The sequence below is a fragment of the Hylobates moloch genome, unplaced genomic scaffold (assembly GCF_009828535.3).
Source record: "Hylobates moloch isolate HMO894 unplaced genomic scaffold, HMol_V3 SCAFFOLD_8, whole genome shotgun sequence".
NCBI classification, from domain to species: Eukaryota; Metazoa; Chordata; class Mammalia; order Primates; family Hylobatidae; genus Hylobates; species Hylobates moloch.
Window position 1 is genome coordinate 7,669,951 of NW_026652283.1, and position 24,699 is coordinate 7,694,649.

The 24,699-nt window shown below is 47.3% G+C and overlaps 1 protein-coding gene, 1 long non-coding RNA gene and 1 pseudogene across 2 annotated transcripts; 1 reads left to right on the forward strand and 2 right to left on the reverse strand.

Annotated features, from left to right (window-relative positions):
• Nucleotides 1-258: 258 nt before the first annotated feature.
• LOC116812450 (homeobox protein NANOG-like) lies at nt 259-7,728 on the reverse strand. The gene is given in 5 exon segments (XM_058442875.1): nt 259-282; nt 284-403; nt 587-673; nt 3,195-3,457; nt 7,112-7,728. Coding segments are annotated over 5 exon segments (528 nt in total). The 5' UTR covers nt 7,146-7,728.
• An 11,646-nt stretch (nt 7,729-19,374) lies between these two features.
• LOC131384064 (uncharacterized) lies at nt 19,375-22,749 on the forward strand. The gene is made up of 3 exons (XR_009214550.1): nt 19,375-19,543; nt 20,675-20,733; nt 22,672-22,749. It is a non-coding gene; the product is annotated as an uncharacterized LOC131384064 (long non-coding RNA).
• Nucleotides 21,247-21,757, reverse strand: LOC116472633 (myosin regulatory light chain 2, smooth muscle major isoform-like; annotated as a pseudogene).
• Nucleotides 22,750-24,699: the final 1,950 nt, after the last annotated feature.

Sequence of the window (24,699 nt, forward strand, 5' to 3'; positions counted from 1 at the left end):
CACCACAACCTCCGCCTCCCAGGTTCAAGCAATTCTCCTGCCTCAGCCTTCGAGTAGCTGGGATTACAGGAATGAGCCATCATGCCCAGCTAATTTTTCTATTTTTAGTAGAGACGGAGTTTCTCCCTGTTGGTCACGCTGGTCTTGAACTTCCGCCCTCAGGTGATCCACCCGCCTTGGCCTCCCAAAGTGCTGGGATTACAGGTGTGAGCCACTGTGCCCAGCCACTAAAGCTTTTTCATTTAATCTACATAATCCTTAGGATTGGGTGCACCAGGTCTGGAGTGTTCCAGGAGTGGTTGCTCCAGGACTGGATGTTCTGGGTCTGGTTGCTCCAGGTTGAATTGCTCCAGGTCTGGTTGCTCCACATTGGAAGGTTCCCAGTCGCGTTCACCAGGCATCCCTGGTGGTAGGAAGAGTAGAGGCTGGGGTAGGTAGGTGCTGAGGCTTTCTGAAAGAGAAGGAGGGATTAACAGAAAGGGTACAAGGACAACCAGAACTGTCTGTGACTGGAGTTGTGTGTTTCAGGGATGGACAAGATTGAAAGATCACTAAAAGGAAAGAACAGAATAAAGTTTCCTGTTACCTGAGTCACACCATTGCTATTCTTCAGCCAGTTGTGTTTCTGCCACCTCTTAGATTTCATTCTCTGGTTCTGGAACCAGGTCTTCACCTGCAGGAAAAAATGACGGGAATTACAAAATATTAGTAATACGGATGTACTTTGAATCAAAGAATATTACTAACTTTTATTCCTGGCCAGGCACCATGTCTCACACCTGTAATCCCAACACTTAGGGAAGCCAAGGTGGGCGAATTGCTTAAGCCCAGGAGTTCACGCCAGCCTCACCAAAATGGTGAAACCCTGTCTTTACAAAAATTAAAAAAATTAGCCAGGCATATGCAGTGGCTCACGCCTGTAATCACAGCACTTTGGGAGGCCGAGGTGGGCAGATCATGAGGTCAGGAGATCAAGACCATCCTGGCTAATACGGTGAAACTCCGTCTCTACTAAAAATACCAAAAAAAAAAATTAGCTGGGCGTGGCGGCGCACGCTGGTAGTCCCAGCTACTCAGGAGGCTGAGGCAGGAGAATGACTTGAACCTGGGAGGCGGAGCTTGCAGGGAGCTGAGATTGCGCCACTGTGCTCCAGCCTGGGCGACAGAGCGAGACTCCGTCTCAAAAACATAAAATAAGGTAAAAAATTAGCCCGGCATAATGGTGTGTGCCTATGGTCCCAGCTACTCAGGCACGGAGATGGAAGAATCACTTGCACCTGGGAGGTGGAGGTTGCAGTGAGCCAAGATTGCACAGCTGCATTCCAGCCTGGGCAACAGAGAAAGACTGTCTTAAAAAAAAAGAAAAAGAAAAAAGAGAAATGAACATTTTCGATAGAAAATAAGGGCTAAAAGCAAAAGAAGCTGGAGGCTGCTGGCAGAAAGAAAAAAAGGAAAAAGAAGAGATAGTTTTTATTTTAATGAGAACCAGTGTAAGTTAGGAAGTCTCCTAACCTGGAAAGTGGAATTATGTCATTCTTTTTTTCTTTCTTTCTTTTTTTTTTTTTTGAGACAGAGTCTTGCCCTTTCGCCCAGGCTGGAGTGCAGTGGCAAGATCTCAGCTCACTGCAACCTCCACCTCATGGGTTCAAGCAATTCTCCTGCCTCAGACTCCTGAGTAGCTGTGATTACAGGCAACCACTACCACGCCCGGCAATTTTTTGTATTTTTAGTAGAGACGGGGGTTTCACCATGTTGGCTAGGCTGGTCTTGAACTCCTGACCTCAGGTGATCTGCCTGCCTTGGCCTCCCAAAGTGCTGGGATTACAGGTGTGAGCCACCGCGCCCGGCCCATAATTCTTTTTGATTAAGGAAACATTGGGAAGATTTTCACAATATTGGTCTATGCAAGAAAAGAAAGTGTTTAAATTATATCACATTCATGTAATAGATATTTAATGAAAGAAAGAGGTGAAGAACCTTCCGACGTGGAGCAACCAGACCTGGAGCAATTCATCCTGGAGCAACCAGCCCCAGAACATCCAGTCCTGGAGCAACCACTCCTGGAACACTCAGACCTGGTGCACCCAATCCTGGAACAATCAGGCCTGGAACAGTCCCTTCTATAACTGTGGAGAGGAATCTCTGCAGTCCTGCATGCAGTTCCAGCCAAATTCTCCTGCCAGTGACTTGGAGGCTGCCTTGGAAGCTGCTGGGGAAGGCCTTCATGTAATACAGCAGACCGCTAGGTATTTTAGTACTCCACAAACCATGGATTTATTCCTAAACTACTCCACGAACATGCGACCTGAAGATGTGTGAAGATAAGTGAAATTGATATTACTCAATTTCAGTCTGGACACTGGCTGAATCCTTCCTCTCCCCTCCTCCCATCCCTCATAGGATTTTTCTTGTATGGAAACTACGTGTTCTGGTTTCCATTATGCCTATCCAGTCAGTTTGACAGAGGGTGGGGTATGGTTGGAGCCTAATTAGAGAGGTTTCTTTCTTTTTTCCTGTTGGATCTTCCTGGAGAAAAGACATTTTAATAACCTTGGCTGTTAAGGACAACTTGATAGAAGCTGTCTCTGGCTATAGATAAGTAGATCTAATACTAGTTTGGATATCTTTAAGGTTTAGAATCTAACCTCAAGTATAAGAAATAAAGTACAAATTGGTGTGATGAAGATATGTTCCTATTGTTTGGAATTGGGAGGCTTTGTTACTTTTTTTAAAAACTCTATTGAGGCCGGGCACGGTGGCTCATGTCTGTAATCTCAGCACTTTGGTAGGCCAAGGTAGGCAGATCACCTCAGGTTAGGAGTTCAAGACCAGTCTGGCCAACATGGTGAAACCCCATCTCTACTGAAATACAAAAATTAGCTGGGCGTGGTGGCAGGCGCCTGTAATCCCAGCTACTCGGGAGGCTGAGGCAGTGAGCCAAGATTGTGCCACAGTGAATCCAGCCTGGATGACAGAGCCCCAGACTCCATCTCAAAATAAAATAAAATAAAAACTCTATTGAGGTGAAGTTTGAAGGGTTAAGCCATAACATATCTCATCTCCATACTTAAATTATTTGCAAGAGGGGGTGTGCTGACACATACCACACACATCTATGTGCATCCACAGAGATCTTAGCCATGCAAATTAGTCCAATTTTTGTTCACCTTATTGCAACGACAAAACAAGCCTACCTGTTTGTAGCTGAGGTTCAGGATGTTGGAGAGTTCTTGCATCTGCTGGAGGCTGAGGTATTTCTGTCTCTGAAATCTATCATTGAGTACACACAGCTGGGTGGAAGAGAACACAGTTCTGGTCTTCTGTTTCTTGACCAGGACCTTGTCTTCCTTTTTTGTGGCACTCTTCTCTGCAGAAGTGGGCTGTTTGCCTTTGGGACTAGTGGAAGAATCAAGACTGTCCTGAATAAGCAGATCCATGGAGGAAGGAAGAGGAGAGACTGTTGGGAACAAATAAAAGGATGCTTTTCTTTAAAACTTTTTTCAAATATTAAAATATCCTGTTAAAAAAATTGTTTTCGAAGTACTTTGTTAATCCCCACAACCCCAGATCTAAGTAATAAGCACCTTCTTATTTATTTATTTATTTAGAGACAGAGTCTTGCTCTGACGCCCAGGCTGGAGTGCAGTAGGGTGATCTCCGCTCACTGCAACCTCCGCTTCCCAGGTTCAAGAGCTTCTCAGCGAGGGCGGTGCCTCACGCCTGTAATCCCAGCACTTTGGGAGGCCGAGGCAAGTGGATCACCTGAGGTCAGGAGTTCGAGACCAGCCTGACCAACACGGAGAAACCCCGTCTCTACTAAAAATACAAAATTAGCCTGGCATGGTGACACATGCCTGTTAGTCCCAGCTACTTGGGAGGCTGAGGCAGGAGAATCACTTGAACCTGTGAGATGGAGGTTGCGGTGAGCCGAGTTCGCGCCATTGCACTACAGCCTGGGCAACAAAAGCAGAACTCTGTCTCAAAAAGAAAAAAAAAAAAGAGATTCTCGTACCTCAGCTTCCTGATTAGGTGTGATTACAGGCGCCCGCTACCATGCCTGGCAAATTTTTTTGTATTTTTAGTAGAGACAGTGTTTCACCATGTTGGGCAGGCTGATACTGAGCTCCTGACCTTGAGTGATCTAGCCGCCTTGGCGTCCAAAAGTGCTGGGATTACAGGTGTGAGACACTGAGCCCGGCCAATAAGCACCTTCTTTTTTTTTTTTTTTTTTTTTTTTTTGAGACAAAGTCTCACTCTGTTGCCCAAGCTGGAGTGCAGTGGCGCAATCTCAGCTGGCAGCAACCTCCACCTCCCGGGTTCAAGCGATTCTCCTGCCTTAGTCTCCCAAGTAGCTGGGGTTACAGGCTCGCGCCACCATGTCCGGCTAATTTGCCTGTATTTTTAGTAGAGACAGGGTTTCACTGTGTTGGCCTGGCTGGTCTTGAACTCCTGACCTCGTGATCTGCCCGCCTAGGCCTCCCAAAGTGCTGGGATTACAGGCGTGAGCCACTGCGCCCGGCCCATGACAAGCATCTTCTTTTTTTTTTTTTTTGTGAGACGGAGTCTCGCTCTGTCACCCAGACTGGAGTGCAGTGGTGCAACCTCAGCTCACTGGCAACCTCCACCTCCCAGGTTCAAGCAATTCTCCTGCCTCAGCCTCCCGAGTAGCTGGGAGTATAGGCGCACGCCGCTATGCCAGGCTAATTTTTTGTATTTTAGTAGAGATGGGGGTTTCATGGTGTTGCCCAGGCTGGTCTCAAACTCCTGAACTCTGGCAATCTGTTCGCCTCGGCCTCCCAAAGTGCTAGGATTACAACAGTGAGCCACCACACCCAGCCAATAAGCACCTTCTTAACCAACCCTGGACACTTCGGCAAGCTTTGTACCATGTTAATCCAAGAAGTCTTATCAGTATTTTGCACATAGTGGACCAAGCTGGGAGAGATCTGTAATGGCGGGGCCAATGTCATTGCTAAGCGGGGATACCACTTTTTACTTTAAATTGATGCTCAAAAGCCCACACACTGGCTATTAATAGGTCAGAACAGAGATCCACCAATTCCCCCCTATTGCATCTCACCCTAAATCACTTTCTGTTTATGATCTTCATCGCCACCTACGTGATTTTTTAAATGACATGAATCTGGGGATCCTATATAACCAGTATCTCGGCTGGGCGTGGTGGCTCACACCTGTAATCCCAGCACTTTGGAGGGCGGAGGCGGGCAGGTCACTTGAGGTCAGGGGTTCAAGACCAGTGTGGCCAACATGGTGAATTCCCATCTCTACTACAAATTACAAAAATTAGCTGGGAGTGGTGGCACAAGACTGTAATCCCAGCTACTAGGGAGGCTGAGGCAGGAGAATCACTTGAACGGGGGAGGTGAGGGTTGCAGTGAGCCGATGTCGCACCACTGCACTCCAGCCTAGGCAGCAGAATGAGACTGTCTTTTTTTTTTTTTTTTTTTTTGAGACAGTTTCCCTCTGTCGCCCAGGCTGGAGTACAATGGTGCAATCCCAGCTCACTGCAACCTCCGCCTCCCGGGTTCAGGTGATTCTCCTGCCTCAGCCTCTGGAGGAGCTGGGATTACAGGCGCCTGCCACGACGCCCAGCTAAGTTTTTTGTATTTTTAATAGAGACAGGGTTTCACCAGGTTACCCAGGCTGGTCTCGAACTCCTGACCTCAGGTGATCCACTTGCCTCGGCCTCCCAAAGTGCTGGGATTACAGGCATGAGCCACCACGCCTGGCCCAAGATTGTGTCTTAAAAAATAAAAAATAAAGCCAGCAACTCACTGCCCAGCTCTCAATGCTAGAACCAGTAGGATATGTGAATTTTGATAGACTTCTGTTTCAATCCAGGACTTCCCTTTACTAGCTCTCTCCAAAGAGTTTATTAAAATGAGGAAACCAATTAAAATGGTCTAGCATAGGGCCTGGCATATACTGATTTTGTAACTAAAGTTGGTTCATTTTTAAATTTTTGAAAACTACTGAAAAATTGATTTTCAAAAGAGTGGTAGCGGCTTTATGAGTATCCTGAGTATCCTCCACCCCTTGCAGCTACCAGGCAGAAGCATGAGTACTAGCACAGGTTTTGAAGCCAAACTGGACTTCTAGCTACGTTCTGTTTGACTGTCAGTAGATTAAAATTTCTGGAATTATCTTTACCATAAAGTTGGGTCAACACTTCCCAGGACTTATGAGAAGTAATCATAGGAGGTGCTTCCAAACTCAGAGCTGCCCAGTAACATCCACAAACCCAGAGAATGGAGAAGAGACAGCTGTTACTGACATAGAAAGAAGGTAATTACATACATTATATATTAATTACAGAAATCTCACCATGATTTGCCATGCCATTTTTGGCAAAACAAAAGAATCATGCTTATCCCTGAGCTATGATGTTAGGTCTTCTGGTTAATTAGCAATAAATCTGCTATAGCTGTGTGTCCAGTGCTATGTGAAGATGTACACATCACCTTCATTTAACTATAATGATACATTTTTTTTTTTTTTGAGACGGAGTCTCGCTCTGTCACCCAGGCTGGAGTGCAGTGGTGCAATCTCGGCTCACTGCAAGCTCCGCCTCCCAGGTTCACGCACCATTCTCCTGCCTCAGCCTCCCGAGTAGCTGGGACTACAGGTGCCCTCCACCACGCCCGGCTAATTTTTTGTATTTTTAGTAGAGATGGGATTTCACCGTGTTAGCCAGGACGGTCTCGATCTCCTGACCTTGTGATCCACCCACCTTGGCCTCCCAAAGTGCTGGGATTACAGGCGTGAGCCACCGGGCCCAGCCAATGATACATTTTTGTTTCCACCATGCCTAAGCCCATAGGTTCTCAAATTTACTGCATATTGTTCAACTGCCGAATTCTGTGTCCTTCAACTCAGTGCACACTCCTGAGACCTGGGACATAGTTCAAAGGGCAGGTGCCACCAAGTTACAATTGAAAGGGGGGTTTTTTCAGAGGATTAGTTGATATTAACACTTGCTTATAGTAATGGGGTATTATTGCTCAAGAGTGAAATGATCCATTAACCCTCTCTCCTTCCCTTTTCTCTTAAGGAACTTGGCCTTTCTTTCAAGGATAAATTTCTTTCTTACCAGTCTCTGTGTGAGGTATCTCAGCAGAAGACATTTGCAAGGATGGATTGTTTTCTTCAGGCCCACAAACCACATGTGTAGGTGACCAGTCTTTACAGTCAGATGCTTCAGAGCAAGGCAGGCTTTATGGACAAGCTGGATCCACACTCATGTCATTATTGGGGAAGAGTGGGAAAAATTTAAGAGCTGGACTGGAAAAAAGGCTAAGATGGCTTTAAGACTTTTTTCTGGAAGATCTTAGAGAAATATGACCTCCAGAAGCGAAAGTATCAAGAAGTTGTGATGAAGTGAGTCGCCTCCACAATAACAGGAGGAAACCAGCTCAGTCCAGAAAAACGCTAAAGTCCTGGAATCTCTAGATTTATAATGAAGGCTCTATCACCCTTAGACCCACCCCTCCTGGGGGGGACACGCCCCCACCCTTGTGAATTCTCTGTTAATCCCGTCTGCCAGTCTCACCAAGGCCATTGTAATGCAAAAGTAGCTGCAGAGTAACTCAGACTAGGTGGGGAACTAGAAAACCGGGCAACAGAACCTGAAAACAAACCCAGCAATAAATACTTCGAGGTTCACCACGTTTCCAGCTTTTAAATCAGGAATGATGATATTGTCATGTCTTTCAACATTACCCCATGCCCATCTTGTGTGTCTCGGTTTATTTGTTTGTTTGTTTTTTTGAGGTGAGAGGGAGGTATGTTTTCCAAAGGAATAAAGTTTTTAGAGTTGGGTTCCAGCACTAACATTTATGGACATAAATGGTCTAAAGCGGCCGGGTGCTGTGGTTTACGCCTGTAATCCCAGCACTTTGGGAGGCCAAGGCGGGCGGATCACGAGGTCAGGAGATGGAGACCATCCTGGCTAACACAATGAAACCCCGTCTCTACTAAAAATACAAAAAACTAGCTGGGTGTGGTAGCACGGACCTGTAGTCCCAGCTACTCAGGAGGCTGAGGCAGGAAAATCGCTTGAACCCGGGAGGCAGAGGTTGCAGTGAGCTGAGATCGCGCCACTGCACTCTAGCCTGGGAGACGGAGTGAGACTCCATCTCAAAAAAAAAAAAAAAAAGTCTAAAGTTTTCCATTTTCCTTTCTATTCCCAAACCTAACATTCAAGAAACCTGGCCAGGTGCGAAGGTTCACACCTGTAATCCCAGCACTTTGGGAGGCTGAGGTGGGCGAATAACTCTGAGGTCAGGAGTTCGAGATCAGCCTGGCCAACATGATGAAACCCCGTCTCTACTAAAACATACAAAAAAATTAACCGGGCTGTAGTGGCACACGCCTGTAATCCCAGCTACTCGGGGGTGCTGAGGCAGGAAAGTTGCTTGAACCCAGGAAGCAGAGGTTGCAGTGAACCGAGATTGTGCCACTGCACTCCAGTCTGGGTGACAGTGAGACTCCGTCTCGAAAAAAAAAAAAAAAAGAAATAAACGTAAGTTTTCTTTCTCTTTTCCAATTTCCCAAACAGAAAAGTAAGCTCTTAGCAAATCCCAATTATGTAATTTTTGAAGACACAACTCTGACTCATTCTCTTCTGCACTCCGCTCCTGGGTCTGCACCAGGAGCAGCTGGCTTTGCTCCTACGCAAGCTGACTTTTGTTCACAATGCAAAGACTCCAACTGTTGAGAGTAGAAGCGTTGCTGGGTGCGAAGCCAGGAGATGAAATGCGACATATCTTTTTTCTTCTCAGACCTCCATTCTGGAGAAGAGTCAGAATGGGGATGTCGGGGAGGAGGTTAGTGGAACTAGGTACATCATGCTTCAGGCAGGTAGTCCATGTCTCATTAGAAATAGGATGACTTCTTTAAAAAAGGGAAAAACTTGCCCTCCTGTCTTTCTTAATCAGCACAGTTTGTTAAGTGGGGGCTGTCAAGGCCACCAAGACTGACCAAGGCTGAGCTTGCCCAAAGCTGTCCAAAGGGCAGGTACCAGAAGCTTTGTTCTTTGCTGAAGGGGGACTTTGCATAAAAGCCTGAGCTGAATTCCCCCATCCCCCGCTCCCTGACCCATTGTGTCTAGGGTAAGAGCCTCCGGAGTGAAAGACCAAAGGGAAGGGGATTGGTGGCTTGAAGGCCAACTTACTATGTTCTTTGCCAAGGAAAGCAATTTGAATAAAGTTGAGGTTTAGGAAGCTGTCTGACTTCAGATTTGTTGGAACAGGCTGGCATAAGGATGTGTTAAAATGAGCTAACGATTTAATAGAGTAGGTCAAAATAGACCAAAAAAACAATTATAATGTTGTGTGATAAGTACTGAAAAAAAGTGTGCTGGATGCTAAGAGAGTACAAATAATGGAGGATGGGGTCGGGAAGGGATGGGCAGGGAAGACTGGACGATCTTCAGTGATCTGAGAAGGAAAAATGTGGAGAGAAGGGAATTCCAGAAAACTAACAGTTTGGGTAAAGGCATGAGAGAAAATGATGGGTTCCAATACTGCTGTTTGGCAGGACTCAAAGGCAGGGGTGCAACAGGAGGGAGTTGTGGGAGAGAACACGGCAACTAACACTTAGGGAGCAGATTACTATCAGAGCCATGTGAACCAGAACGACTCCATCTTAAAAAGGAGCTGGGTAAAATGAGGCTGAAACCTACTGGGCTGCATTCCCAGATGGTTAAGGTGTTCTAAGTCATAGGATGAGATAGGAGGTCAGCACAAAATACAGGTCATAAAGACCTTGCTGATAAAACAGGTTGCAGTAAAGGAGCCAGCGAAAACCTACCAAAACCAAAATGGCGGTGAGAGTTACCTCTGGTCATCCTCATTACTACACTCCCATCAGCGCCATGACAGCTTAGGAATGCCAAGGCAACCTGGGGAAGTTACGCTATATGGTCCGAAAAGGGGAGGAATGAATAATCCTCCCGTTGTTTAGCATATCATCAAGTAATAACCATAAAAATGGGCAACCAGGCGACCAGGCTTATGCCTGTAATCCCAGCACTTTGTTCTACTCTTCCCCACCCCACCCCCCCACTATGGCACTTCACTAGTATCAAAAGCTTTTTACAAAAATAAATAAATATTATACTTAAAATATTGCAGGACATCAGAGTATTTCAGTTATTGCAAAGGGGTTGGAGGAAGAAGGAGCAAGAGATCCCAGCCTCCAGGAGTAAATGAGTTTAATTATGTGAAAGAAAGAGTTGAAACTTATGGCACATAGTGTGATGTTGAAAAGGAAATTCAGGCTGGGCGCAGTGGCTCACGCCTGTAATCCCAGCACTTTGGGAGGCCAAGGCAGGTAGATCGCGAGGTCAAGAGATCAAGACCATCTTGGCCAACATGGTGAAACCTTGTCTCTACTAAAAATACAAAAAATTAGCCCGGCGTGGTGGTGGGCGCCTGTAATCCCAGCTGCTCGGTAGACTGAGGCAGGAGAATGGCATGAACCTGGGAGGCAGAGGCTGTGAGCCGAGACTGCACTCCAACCTGGTGACAGAGAGAGACCCCATCTCAAAAAAAAAAAAGAGAGAAAAAGAGGCCGGGCGTGGTGGCTCATGCCTGTAATCTCAGCACTTTGGGAGTCTGAGGCAGGCGGATCATGAGGTCAGGAGATCAAGACCATCCTGGCTAACACGCTGAAACCCCATCTCTACTAAAAATGTAAAAAATTAGCCAGGCATGGTGGCGGGCGCCTGTAATGCCACCTACTCAGGAGACTGAGGCAGGAGAATGGCGTGAAACCAGGAGGCTGAGTTGCAGTGAGCCGAGATCACACCACTGCACTCCAGCCTGGGCAACAGAGCAAAGACTCCCTCTCAAAAAAAAAAAAAAAAAAGAAAAAGAAAAAGAAAGCATTTGTGGTTTCTTTTCTTTGGTTTTGGGGTTTTTTTTGTTTTTTGAGACTGAGACTTGCTTTTGTCACCCAGGCTGGAGTGCAATGGCATGATCTTGGCTCACTGCAACCTCCGACTCCTGGTTCCAGTGATTCTCCCCACTCAGCCTATTGAGTAGCTGGGGTTACAGGCACCCATCACCATGTTCAGCTAATTTTTGTATTTTTACTAGAGACAGGGTTTCACTATGTTGGCCAGCATGGTCTTGAACTCCTGACCTTGTGATCCGCCCACCTTGGCCTCCCAAGGTGCTGGGATTACAGGCATGAGCCACCACGCCTAGCCAAGAGAGCATTTAAGGGTACTAGTTTTTATTTGTTTTTTTTTTTAAACTTGAAATGAGAAACAACTTCCATACGGTGAACAAGTCTCAAGTAAGTTTTTTTTTTGAGACAGCCTCACTCACCACCCAGGCTGGAGTACAGTGGCCGGATCTCGGCTCACTGCAGCCTCTGCCTGCAGTTCAAGTGATTGGGTTCAAGTGATTCTCCATCTTCAGCCTCCCAAGTAGCTGGGATTACAGCCGTGCATCACTACACTGGACTAATTTTAGTAGTTTTAGTAGAGATGGGGTTTAGCCATGTTGGCCAGGCTGGTCTTGAACCCCTGATCTCAAGCGACTTGCCTGCCTCAGCCTCCCAAAGTGCTGAGGTTACAGGTGTGAGCCACTGCCTACGCTGGCCTCAAGTAAATATCTTTGTTTTAATTTTTCATTGAGAGGGAGTCTTACTTCATTGCTCAGGCTGGAGTGCAGTAGCGCTGTGTCCAGAACTGGTGGATTCTTGGTCTCACTTCAAGAATGAAGCCGCACACCCTTGCGGTGACTGTTACAGCTCTTAAGGTGACGCGTCTGGAGTTTGTTCCTTTTGAGATGTGTTCGGAGTTTCTTCCTTCTGGTGGGTTCGTGGTCTTGCTGGCTCAGGAGTGAAGCTGCAGACCTTCGCGGTGAGTATTACAACTTTTTTTTTTTTTTTTTTTGGAGGAGTTTCGCTGTCGCCCAGGCTTAAGTTCAGTGGCGCAATCTCGGCTCACTGCAACCTCCGCCTCCCGGGTTCACGCCATTCTCCTGCCTCAGCCTCTCCGAGTAGCTGGGACTACAAGCGCCCGCCACCACACCCGGCTAATTTTTTGTATTTTTTATTACAGACGGGGTTTCACCTTGGTCTCCATCTCCTGACCTCGTGATTCACCCGCCTCGGCCTCCCAAAGTGCCGGGATTACAAGCGTGAGCCACAGCGCCCAGCGGAGTATTACAACTCTTAAGGCGGTACATGGGGAGCTGTTGGTTCCTCCCGGTGGGCTCGAGGCCTCGCTAGCTTCAAGAGTGAAACTGCAAACCTTCACAGGTGAGTGTTACAGCTCATAAAAGCAGTGTGGACCCAAAAAGCAAACAGCAGTAAAATTTATTGCAGAGAAAGAACGAAGCTTCCCCACTCTGGAAGGGAACCCCAGCAGGTTGCCACTGCTAGCTCCGGCAGCCTGCTTTTATTCTCTTATCTGGCCCTATCCACATCCTGCTGATTGGTAGAGCCCAGTGGTCTGTTTTGACAGAGCGCTGATTGGTGCGTTTACAATCCCTGAGCTAGACACAAAGGTTCTCCTCGTCCCCACCAGATTAGCTAGACACGGAGTGTCCACACAAAGGTTTTCCAAGTCCCCACAGAGTAGCTAGATGCAGAGTGTCAATTGGTGCATTCACAAACCCTGAGCTAGACACAGGGGGCTGATTGGTGTGTTTACAAACCTTGAGCTAGATACAGAGTGCCGATTGGTGTATTTACAATTCTTTAGCTAGACATAAAGGTTCTCCAAGTTCCCACTAGACTCAAGAGCCCAGCTGGCTTCACCCAGTGGGTCTCGCACTGGGGCTGCAGGTGGAGCTGCCTGCCAGTCCCGTGCCCTGGGCCCACACTCCTCAGCCCTTGGGTGGCCGATGGGACTGGGTGCCGTGGAGCAGGGGACGGCACTTGTCAGGGAGGCTCGGGCTTCACAGAAGCCCATGGAGGCAGAACGGGGAGGCTCAGGCATGGCGGGCTGCAGGTCCCGAGCCCTGCCCCACAGGAAGGCAGCTAATGCCCTGCAAGAAATCTAGCGCAGCGCCGGTGGGCCAGCACTGCTGGGGGACCCAGCACACCCTCCGCAGCTACTGGCCCAGGTGCTAAGCCCCTCATTGCCCGGGGCCTGCAGGGCCGGCAGGCCGATGCGAGTGCGGGGCCGCCGAGCCCACACCCACCCGGAACTCATGCTGGCTCGCGAGCACCGCGCGCAGCCCGGATTCCCACCCACGCCTCTCTCTCCACACCTCCCAGCAAGCTGAGGGAGCCTGCTCCGGCCTCGGCCAGCCCAGGAAGGGGCTCCCACAGTGCAGCGGCGGGCTGAAGGGCTCCTCAAGTGCCGCCAAAGTGGGAGCCCAGGCAGAGGAGGTGCCGAGAGCCAGTGAGGGCTGTGAGGACTGCCAGCAGGCTGTCACCTCTCAGCGCGATCTTGGCTTACTGCAACCTCCGCCTCCCGGGTTCACGCCATTCTCCTGTTTCAGCCTCCTGAGTAGCTGGGACTACAGGCGCCTGCCACCACGCCAGTTAATTTTTTGTATTTTTAGTAGAGACGAGTTTCACCTTGTTGGTCAGGCTGGTCTCAAACTCCTGACCTCAGGTGATCCACCCGCCTCAGCCTGGCAAAGTGTTGGGATTACAGGCGTGAGCCACTGCGCCTGGCCATTTTTGTATTTTTAGTAGAGACAGGGTTTCAGTGTGTTGGCCAGGCTGGTCTTGAACTCCTGACCTTGTGATCCACCCGCCTCAGTCTCCCAAAGTGCAGGGATTACAAGCATGAGCCACTGCACCTGGCCAATTTCTCTTTTTTTTTTTTTGAGACCCAGCTAATGTTTGTATTTTTAGTAGAGACAGGGTTTCTCCATGTTGGCCAGGATGGTCTGAATCTCCTGACCTCGTGATCCGTCCGCCTCAGCCTCCTAAAGTGCTGGGATTACAGGCATGGGCCACCACACTCAGCCTGAGTAGTAATCTTGATGGAATTCTGTTATCAATATTGATTAATATTGATTAATCAGTATTAATTTTTTTTTTTTTTTGAGACAAGAGTCTTGCTTTGTTGCCCAAGCTGGAGTGCAGTGGTGTGATCTTGGCTCACTGCAACCTCGGCCTCCTAGGTTCAAGCGATTCTCCTGCCTCAGCCTTGATTTTTTGTGTGTGTTTTTGTTTTTGTTGTTTTTAAAATATTTATTTATTTATTTATTTTGAGACAGAGTCTCGCTCTGTTGCCCAGGCTGGAGTGCAGTGGCGCAATCTGGGCTCACCGCAAGCTCCGCCTCCAGGGTTCAAGCCATTCTCCTGCCTCAGCCTCTCCGAGTAGCTGGGACTACAGGCGCCCGCCACTACGCCCGGCTAATTTTTTTTTGTATTTTTAGTAGAGACAGGGTTTCACTGTGGTCTCGATCTCCTGACCTCGTGATCTGCCCGCCTCGGCCTCCCAAAGTGCTGGGATTACAAGCGTGAGCCACAGCGCCCGGCCTAAAATATTTGTTTGTTTGTTTATTTTTGAGACAGCGTTTTGCTCTTGTTGCCCAGGCTAGGGTGCAATGGCACGATCTCGGCTCACTGCAACCTCCGCCTCCAGGTTCAAGCTATTCTCCTGCCTTAGCCTCCCAAGTAGCTGGGGTTACAGGCATGCGCCACTACACTTGGCTAATTTTGTATTTTTAGTAGAGATGGGGTTTCTCCATGTTGGTCAGGCTGGCTTGAACTCCCAACCTCAGGTGATCCACCCGCCTCGGCCTCCCAAAGTGCTGGGATTATAGGTGTGAACCACGATGCCCGGCCTGTTGTTTCTTATTTTTTTGGAGATGTCACTCTGAGGCCCAGGCTGGAGTGCAGTGATACCATTTCAGGTCACTGCAACCTCCACCTTCCAGGTTCAAATGATTCTCCTGTCTCTGCCTCCCTAGCAGCTGGGATTACAGGCATGCGCTACCACACCCAGCTAATTTTGTATTTTTAGTAGAGATGGGGCTTCACTATGTTGGTCAGGATGGTCTCGAACCCCTGACCTCAAGTTACCTTCCCGCCTCGGCCTCTCAAAATGATGGGATTAGAGGCGTGAGCCACCGCGCCAGGCCTGGAAGGGATGTTTAGAGATATATTGACAAGTTGCAGAATGCTCTGAACTCATTAGCTTCTACAATGGATTTCCCTTTCAGTCTCAAGACATTTCCAGAGGTTGGTAATTTATTTATTGACTTTTTTCTGAAATAAAATCAATGTCCATTACAAAAACTTTAAAACCACAGTAGTGTAAAAATAGGATATATAGGAACTTCTTTGCACTCCCTCATTTAGTTCTACTCCACGGAATTAATGATTGTTAATATTTTCTTGTTTATCCTTTCAGAACTCCATTTATTGGTGAGAATGGTGTCCTATAAAACGTCTTAGCCAGAGTCAGGAAGCTGAGGCAGGAGAATTGCTTGCAGTCGGGAGGTGGCAGTTGCAGTAAGTTGAGATCCAGCCACTGCACTCCAGCCTGTGCAACAGAGTGAGACTGTTTCAAAAAAGAAAAAAGTAAAAACATCTTAGCCAGGCACGATGGCTCATGTGAGTAATCACAGCACTTCTGGAGGCCAAGGTGGGAGGATCCTTTGAGGACAAGAGTTCGAGACCAGCCTTGGCAACTCATAGAGATTCCATCTGTAAAAAAAATGTAAAGAAAAGTTTCACAACACGGTCTATATATTTAATATACCTCAAAATATGTTAAATCTGGAAAACAGTTTTTATTGAAGGACAAAGTAATCTTTCTAAAATACATTTTAAAATTTCATAGGGGTAAGAAAGTTATGGAGGCAGAAATGGTGCAGGAACATTAGAAACACCATCACATCAGCTGGGCATGGTAATGTACACTTGCAAACCTAGCTACTCGGGAGGCTGAGGTAGGAGGATCCCTGGAACCTGGGAGTTTGAGATCAGCTTGGGCAGCACAGTGAGACCCCCGTCTAAAACAAACAAAAAACAGCCGGGCGTCGTGGCTCATGCCTGTAATCCCAGCACTTTGGGAGGCCGAGGCGGGCGGATCATCTGAGGTTAGGAGTTCGAGACCAGCCTGACCAACGTGGTGAAACCCCGTCTCTACTAAAAATACAAAATTGGCCGGGCACCGTGGCTCATGCCTGTAATCCCAGCACTTTGGGAGGCTGAGGCGGGCCAATCATGAGGCCAGGAGATTGAGACCATCCTGGCTAACATGGTGAAACCCTGTCTCTACTAAAAATACAAAAAAAAAAAAAAAAATTAGGCATGGTGGCAGGTGCCTGTAGTCCCAGCTACTTGGAAGCTGAGGCAGGAGAATTGCTTCAACGATGGAGGCAAAGGTTGCAGTGAGCCGAGATTGCACCATTGCACACTAGCCTGGGCGACAGAGCGAAACTCTGTCTCAACAACAAAAACCAAAAAACTACCACAGTGGGATTTTAACAGAGGACACTAAGAGCATCCAAACACTACTTCTGAAACAAATTGATAGAGCCTAGACTATGTCTCAAGTTATAACTGAAAATATACAGCTTATGAAACTAAGACATGAGAGTACAAATTCAGGCTCAGACAGTCAAGAACTGTTATTTATTGATGAAATCATGATTTCCCAGCAATTCAGCTTCCTCATTTATAATTTAGGGTAATAATTGCTGGGAAGTGCAGTCTCATGCATGTAGTCCTTGAATCCTGACTTGGCCTCATAAGAATAGACCGTGGGCCTGGAATACCTCTTTACCAAGAGATAAAAGAGCCCGGCTGGGTGTAGTGGCTCACATCTGTAATCCCAACACTTTGTGGGGCAGGCAGATCACTTGAGGCCAGGAGTACAGACCAGCCTGGCCAACATAGTAAAACGTCATCTACACTAAAAATACAAAAATTAGCTTGGTGGAGTGCTACACATCTGTAGTCCCAGCTACTCAGGAGGCTGAGGCACGAGAATTGCTTGAACCTGGGAGATGGAGGTTGTAGTGAGCCAAGATTGCACCACTGTACTCCAGCCTGGGTGACAGAGCAAGACCCTGTCTCAAATTTTAAAAAAAGATGCCGGGCGCAGTGGCTCATGCCTCTAATCCCAGCACTTTGGGAGACCCAGGCAGGCAGATCGCCTGAGGTCAGGGTTTGAGACCAGCCTGGTCAGCATGGTGAAACCCCGTCTCTACTAAAAATACAAAAATTAGCTGGGCATGGTGGCAGGTGCTTGTAATCCCAGATACTCAGGAAGCTGAGGCAGGAGAATCGCTTGAACCTGGGAGATGGAGGTTGCAGCGAGCCGAGATTGCGCCATTTCACTCCAGTTGGGCAACAGAGCAAGACTCTATCTCAAAAAAAAAAAAAGAGAAAAGAAAAAAGAGCCCATGTAACCTGTGCTGGCTTATTGTCTCTGTGAGACTGTCTTTCCCTGTGGCAAACTCAGCGCACGAGAGGGGTACGCATAGCCAATTTCCCTGCACTGGCTGCCAGGAAGCTGATCTTGCTCTGTAACTAAAGCATGGCTCCACCCATGGCTTGACTGCATTGTTTTGCACAACTCTGATACAAGGTGCATTGAGTGGAGACATTTGGAGTTTTATTCTTGTCGGTTGGCACAGTGATGATCTTTGCAATCCTCCATGTGGTGGGAGTCATTCCTTCGGTGTTGGTAACCAGTGTTCAGTGTTCTGCTCGCCTGGGATTGATAACCGGGTGTACCATATTTTGCTTAATGATCAAGTGAGGTCAGGTGTGGTGGCTCACACCTGGAATCCCAGCACTTTGGGAGGCCGAGGCGGGCCGGCCATCTGAGATTAGGAGTTTGAGACCAGCCTGGCCAACATGGTGAAATCCAGTCTTTACTAAAAATACAAAAATTAGCTGGGCATAGTGGCACGTGCCTGTAACCCCAGCTACTCGGGAGGCTGAGGCAGGAGAATCACTTGAACCCAGGAGGTAGAGGTTGCAGTGAGCAGAAATCGCTCCATTGCACTCCAGCCTGGGTGACAGAGTGAGACTCTGTCTCAAAAAACAAAAAACAATGATCAAGTGAGATAATATTTAAACATTTCTACATAAATATATATAAATAATAAAATTCTATATACAGTCTAGTGATGTTAAAAATGTTGATATTGGGCTGGGTGCAGAGGCTCACACCTGTAATTCCAGCACTTTGGGAGGCCAAGGCAGGTGGATCACCTGAGGTAGGGAGTTCTTGACCTGCCTGACCAACACAGAGAAACCCTGTCTCTACTAAAAACACAGAATTAGCCAGGCGTGGTGGCACATGCCTGTAATCCCAGCTACTAGGGAGGCTGAGGCAGGAGAATCGCTTGAACCCTGGAGACGGAGGTTGCATTGAGCTGAGATCTGCCATTGCACTGCAGCCTGGGGCATCAAGAACAAAACTCTGTCTCAAAAAAAAAAAAAGAAAAACAACAACAACAAAAAACAAACAAAAAAACTTGATATTGTCCTTAATTCCTTCCAAAAATCACATGAGCTTCTGCCAATAACTAGAGAGGAAAGACGATCATCAGATATATTTAGCATCGAAGGAACAAATAGGACAAAATTATCAATCCTGTACTGCAACCAATAAAAAGCTAATGTCTGTATTTGTACATTTGGTAATATGATTACATGTTAGATGGTGGCATGTATATGTGAGTGTGTGCCTGTGTGTGTTTTGAGTAGAGTGAAAAATAAGAGAGTAAGTGGTTTTTCTCCCACTGGCTGGAACAAGAAAAAGTTTATAGGCATACCCAGCAACAATGGAAACACAAACCAACTCCGCAAGTCAATATATTCCTTCTACTTCCTTTTATTTTACAAGAAACTCTTTCTTAGTTTGTTTTTCCTTATGCTTTCTCTTGGACATTTCTTTATTATATTTCTTCTTCTTCTTCTTCTTTTTTTTTTTTTGAGATGGAGTTTCACTCTTGTTGTCCAGGCTGGAGTGCAATGGCGCGATCTCGGCTCACTGCAACCTCCGCCTCCCAGGTTCAAGCAATTCTCCTGCCTCAGCCTCCTGAGTAGCTGGGATTACAGGCATGCACCACCACGCCCGGCTAATTTTGTATTTTTAGTAGAGACGGGGTTTTCCCATGTTGAGGCTGGTCTCGGACTCCTGACCTCAGGTGACCCGCCCGCCTCAGCCTCCCAAAGTGCTGGGATTACAGGCATGAGCCACCGCGCCCGGCCATTTCTTCCTTTTTTTATAAAACCATTGACTTATCTGCAAAAAATGAGTTGTGGGAGGTGATTAATACAGGAATAAGGATATTGGTCTATATCTCATGTAGTTTCAATGTGAAGTTCCCTGATCAGCAATTCAGTTGTGGACCACATTAACGGACCATTCGAAGTCGAATCCTTGGCTTTTCGAGGCAGTTAGTGGGTCCCAACGGCTGCGGGCGGGGCCGGCAGGAGCCCAGCGGCGCGGTCGCTGTTACTGCCGGGCGCGGCGGCGGCCTGGGGCCAGGGGCCAGGGCAGAGGCGCAGCGGCCCGGGAGGTGCGCGGTTGAGCGAAGCCGCGGGGCCCAACCGCAGTCGCGGGGTCTGGGAGGTGGGTGCGCCGCGCCGTCCCTGCGGCCGGGGGGTGCGGGAATGAGGACCCGAGCTGGGGTAGAGGTGGCCGAGCTGGAGTAGAGGTGGGCGGCTACTCGGAGGTGGGCCGGGCTAAGAAAGAAGAGTGCTGGGCCGGGCGCGGTGGCTCACGCTTGTAATCCCAGCACTTTGGGAGGCCCAGGCGGGCGGATCACGAGGTCAGGAGATCGAGACCACAGTGAAACCCCGTCTCTACTAAAAATACAAAAAATTAGCCGGGCGTGGTGGCGGGCGCCTGTAGTCCCAGCTACTCGGAGAGGCTGAGGCAGGAGAATGGCGTGAACCCGGGAGGCGGAGCTTGCAGTGAGCCGAGATTGCGCCACTGCACTCCAGCCTGGGTGGCAGAGCGAGACTCTGTCTCAAAAAAAAAAAAAAGAGTGCTGCGGCTCTGGGAAACTAGCCTTGGAGAAGAGATTTGTGATTTACTGAGCACCTACTATGTCCTGGGCTCCGCTCTAAGTGCTGGGATCCCACAGCAAACGAAGCCACCCCAGCCCTTGCCCTCCTGGACTGTATATTCTAGGGAAGAGACAGACAAGAAAATGTATAGATATGTAACAAAATGCCGTAAATCTTCATAAATAAAAATGTAGTAGGGCTAGGGGAGTGGACTGTAAAGTTGGGAGTGGGGAAGGGCTCGGTCTGAGAGGCCTTTGTGAGGAAGTGTCTTTTGGCAGGAAACCTGAATGAAATGAGGGGAGCCTTGGGAGCATGATCCAGGTGGAGGGAACTGGATTCGGGCGGAGGAACTGCCTTGGCCTTGAAAGATACCTACCAGGAGTTCAAGTGCTGTGCGGGTGGATCAGCTTTGTAGATTTGTGCAAGATGAAAATTGGAATTGTCTTAGGAAATTATGGATCATTCATTTATTCAGTGCTGGATTCATTCAGTGATTTATGTCTGAAGTGTGAGAGAATGGGAGTAAGGCCAAGTGCCCTTGGTAAAATACTGTTATTAGTTTTGTCCCAGTTTAATACACAGACTAAATTTAGAATTTGCATTGATTTTTAAGAATTCATCTGAGTTAATTTTACAGATAAATAAACAGTACCTCACTTGTTTTTTCTTTTTCTTTTTTTTCCGTGCTCAGCCCTCTGCTGGAGATTCTGCCTCCCCTGGGACAGATGTCTTCTTGAGCGCACTCCCACGGTGGGTGGCTGCTCTGGGCGGGTGTGCGCTGGTGGTTCAACAGGATGTAGGGGAGGAGTCTAGTGTCCTGTCCTCTGAGAGGGGACTTTAGTGAACTTGCATTTGGGTGGGGATGCACCTGAAGTGGTATTGGATCTCATGACTAAAGGTCCCTTCCTCCTGGGGGCACACAAGTTCCCTTCCTCCTTGGGGAGCAGCCCAGGAATGGCTGTCTTGGGGGCCTTCTCTCAGTGCCTCCAGGTCCTGGAGGCCCATCTCTTCAGAAGGCGGTCTTTCCTTGGAGGGGTCAGAGACTCCAGCCCAGGGCTCTAGGGTCACGGTGGGAACACCTGCCTCAGTCCTGCACCGCACTTCTCTTGGCCTGATTTCTCCACTGGGAGCTGGGACCCGAAGTCCTCAAAGGGAGGATCCCCTGAGAGAAGGTCGTGGGCAGAGAGCTGGTACAGACCAGTGTGTGCGGGGGGTGGGGGCGTGACTGGCGGGGGGCCAGGGTGTCGCGAGGGCTGGGGTGGCCTAGTCATCTTTGCCCTTGGCACCATGTTTGAGGATGCAGGTGACCTCCACCTAGTTGAACTTGCCGTTTTTATCAGTGGGAGCCTCCCAGTACATCTCATCCACTTCCTCATCTGTGAAGCTGTCACCCATGGTGGTGAGCAGCTCCTGGAGATGGGAACCTGAGGATTCCTCGTTGAAGCAGGTAAAGGCATTTTGGATCACATCCTGGGGGTCTGTTCCATTCAGCTTCTCCCCAAACATGGTGAGGGAAGTGGTGAAGTTGATCGGCCGTGAGGCCTCGCTCATCATGCCCTGCAGGTATTCATCCTTGGGGTTCTTCCCCGGTGAAGCCAGCTTGTCGTGCTGTCCCCCTTGTCAATGAAGCCATCATGGTTCTGGTCAATCATGTTGAAAGCCTCCTTAAACTCCTGGACGTGGAACTGGTCAAATATCACGAAGACATTGGATGTGGCCCCCTGTGCTGTGGTCGCTTCTTGGTGGTCTTGGCTTTGGTCCACTTGCTGGACATTTTGGCTTCAGGTGTGTGGGGGCTTCACTGGGTTCTTGGAGCTGGGCTGACTATACTACTTTACTTTTTTTGAAAAGTATATTTATTTGAGTTAAAAGAGTTCTGAGGGTTTTTTTTGGTTTGACTTTATTTGTTTTTTCCAAGTGTGAATGACCTAGAAGATAAGAACTAGTTGATACAGGAACAAAAAGAGTGAGGCACGGGGTGGGGAAGGTAGCAGAGAGAAATGAAAATGAAATAAGGAGGATGTGGAATAGTGGAAGGGACAGTCTTTCCTAATTCTCCTCCTCCTCCTAAGAGACTCAGGAAATAATACAGGTGTTCAACGTAACGTATCTCAGCAGACCTTCAGAACTATTAATCCAAGTCAGGAGAGCTGGTAGAGGAGGAAACACACATTTGGTAACTGGTTAAGCAGAATCATGATTTCCAACTTCACTGTGGCTCACTGAAGCAGTTTAGGCTAAGGTGATGCTATGAGGAGAGGTGGCTTGTTCTAAGTGTTTTAAATTTTGTATGGCAAGGTAAACCACATTAAATCACAGAATTTTATGACAGCAAGATCACCTAATCCAATCCTTGCTCATTTTGCAGATAGGGAAACTGCTAGTTGGTGACAGAGAAACAACTCAAAATATAGGACAGACATTTTTACCTTACCTTCAGCTGTCTCTCCCCAGAACCCTTATTTGAAAAAATACTTCTCAATCGCTACTGAATGAGTAGAATAAACTTTATTGGGGATCCCAGAATTGAGTTAATCTAAAACATCATTAGAATTATATAAATTTTCACTTTTCTTCCAGAAGTATTTATTGGAGTGCCCATTGGCAAGGGGGCTAAATCACAGCCTCTTCCCTCAAGGAGCTTAAGCAGATGGAGTAAATGAATAACTAGATAATTACAATTTACAGGAAGCAGTACCTTGAAGAGAAATTGGAGAGGGAGTCAATTCCTAGGATAGCAGAGAGATGGACAACAGACAGAATGTGAGTATTAAAACTGATGTCAGATATCAAATTGGTTGGTCATGGTTATGTTGATAATCACAGTACCTATCATCTTCCTAAACTTTTCATGTCCTGATAATGTGTAATATACATAAGTGGTGGTGGGAGAGACTGTTACAGCCAACAGACTTGGTACATTCCCAAAATCTTTTTATTCATAAGTAATTATTCTTTGCCATTTGCAGCCTTTTGTGCTTTAATATTATCAAGAGCAAGATGAATGATAAAATATTTATGATCAGCACTGTAATTGCAAACAGGCCTCCATAATAATCATACACAACTTGTTTTGAGGGAATTTCCTTGAAAAGAACCATGGCTATATAGGTGTGAAGAGTAACATAGAGTAATATATGAATGTACACAATAATAATAACTTTTTATAGAGTAGACTATAGAGTGTAACTGAGTCATTGTACTTGCTTACTGTGATAAAGATCAAGAAAATGTATTCAGCAGCATATGAGCCTTTGGACTGGGCTGGAGGGTAGGATAGGCAGCATCTGGTGGTTAAATTACATAAGCCTCACAAAGTGTTGGGATTACAGGTATACGCCACCATGCCCAGCCAAAAAGTTAAAAATTAAAAAAAAAAAATTCAGTAAACCATGCTATAAAGAGATATGCTGTCACCCAGGCTAAATTGTTCCATTTATAGGACATAAGCACAGCAGATTTACATAATGAAGCTAATGCCCCTGAAAAGAGAGTCAGCCTGTCTTTTGAAGCTTTGAAACCAGTCATTGACTTCTCCTCTCTGGCTATGAAAGTCCTAGATGGCATAGGCCAGGCGCGGTGGCTCACGCTTGTAATCCCAGCACTTTGGGAGGCCAAGGTGGGTGGATCACGAGGTCAGGAGTTTGAGACCAGCCTGGCCAACATTGTCAAACCCCACCTCTACTAAAAATTCAAAAATTAGCCCGGCTTGGTGTCACATGCCTGTAGTCCCAGCTACTGGGAGGCTGAGGCAGGAGAATCTCTTGAGCCCGGGAGGCAGAGGTTGCAGTGAGCCAAGATTGAGCAACTGCACTTCAGCATGGGTGACAAAAGTGAAACTCTCTCAAAAAAAAAAAAAAAAAAAAAACCACGAAAATCCTAGATGGCATCTTCTTCCAATATAAGGCTGTTTCATCTACACTGAAAATCTGTTGTATAGTGTTGCCACTTTTATCAATTATCTTAGCTAAATCTGGATAACTAGTTGTAGCTTCTGTATCAGCACTTGCTGCTTCACCTACCTTGTACTTTTAAGTTATAGGGACAGCTTCTTTCCTTAAACCTCATGAACCAACTTCTGCTACCTTCTAACTTTTCTTCTACAGCTTCCTCACCTTTCTCAGCCTTCATAAAATGAAAGAAAGTTGGCTGGGCCCAGTAGCTTATGCCTGTAATCCCAGCACTTTGGGAGGCTGAGGCGAGTGGATCTCGCCTGGCCAACATAGTGAAACCCTGTCTCTACTAAAAAATATAAAAATTAGCTGGGCATGGTGGAGGGTGCCTGTAGTTCCAGCTACTTGGGAGGCTGAGGCAGGAGAATAGCTTGAACCCAGGAGGCGGAGGTTGCAGTGAGCCGAGATCATGCCACTGCACTCACTCCAGCCTAGGCGACAGAGCAAGACTCCATCTCAAAGAAAAAAGAAAAAATTAAAGAAAGTTAGGGCCTTGCTCTGGATTAGGCTTTGGCTTAAGAAAATGTTTAGTGGTCTATCTAGACCACTAAAACTTTCTCCATATCAGTAATACATCTGTTTCACTTTCTTTTCTTTCTTTCTTTCTTTTTTTTTTTTTTTTTTTTTTTTCTTTCTTTCTTTCTTTTTTTTTTTTTTTTTGAGACAGAGTCTTGGTCTGTCAGCCAGGCTGGAGTGCAGTGGCGCAATCTCGGCTCACTGCAGCCTCTGCCCACTGGGTTCCAGCGATTATCCTGCCTCAGCC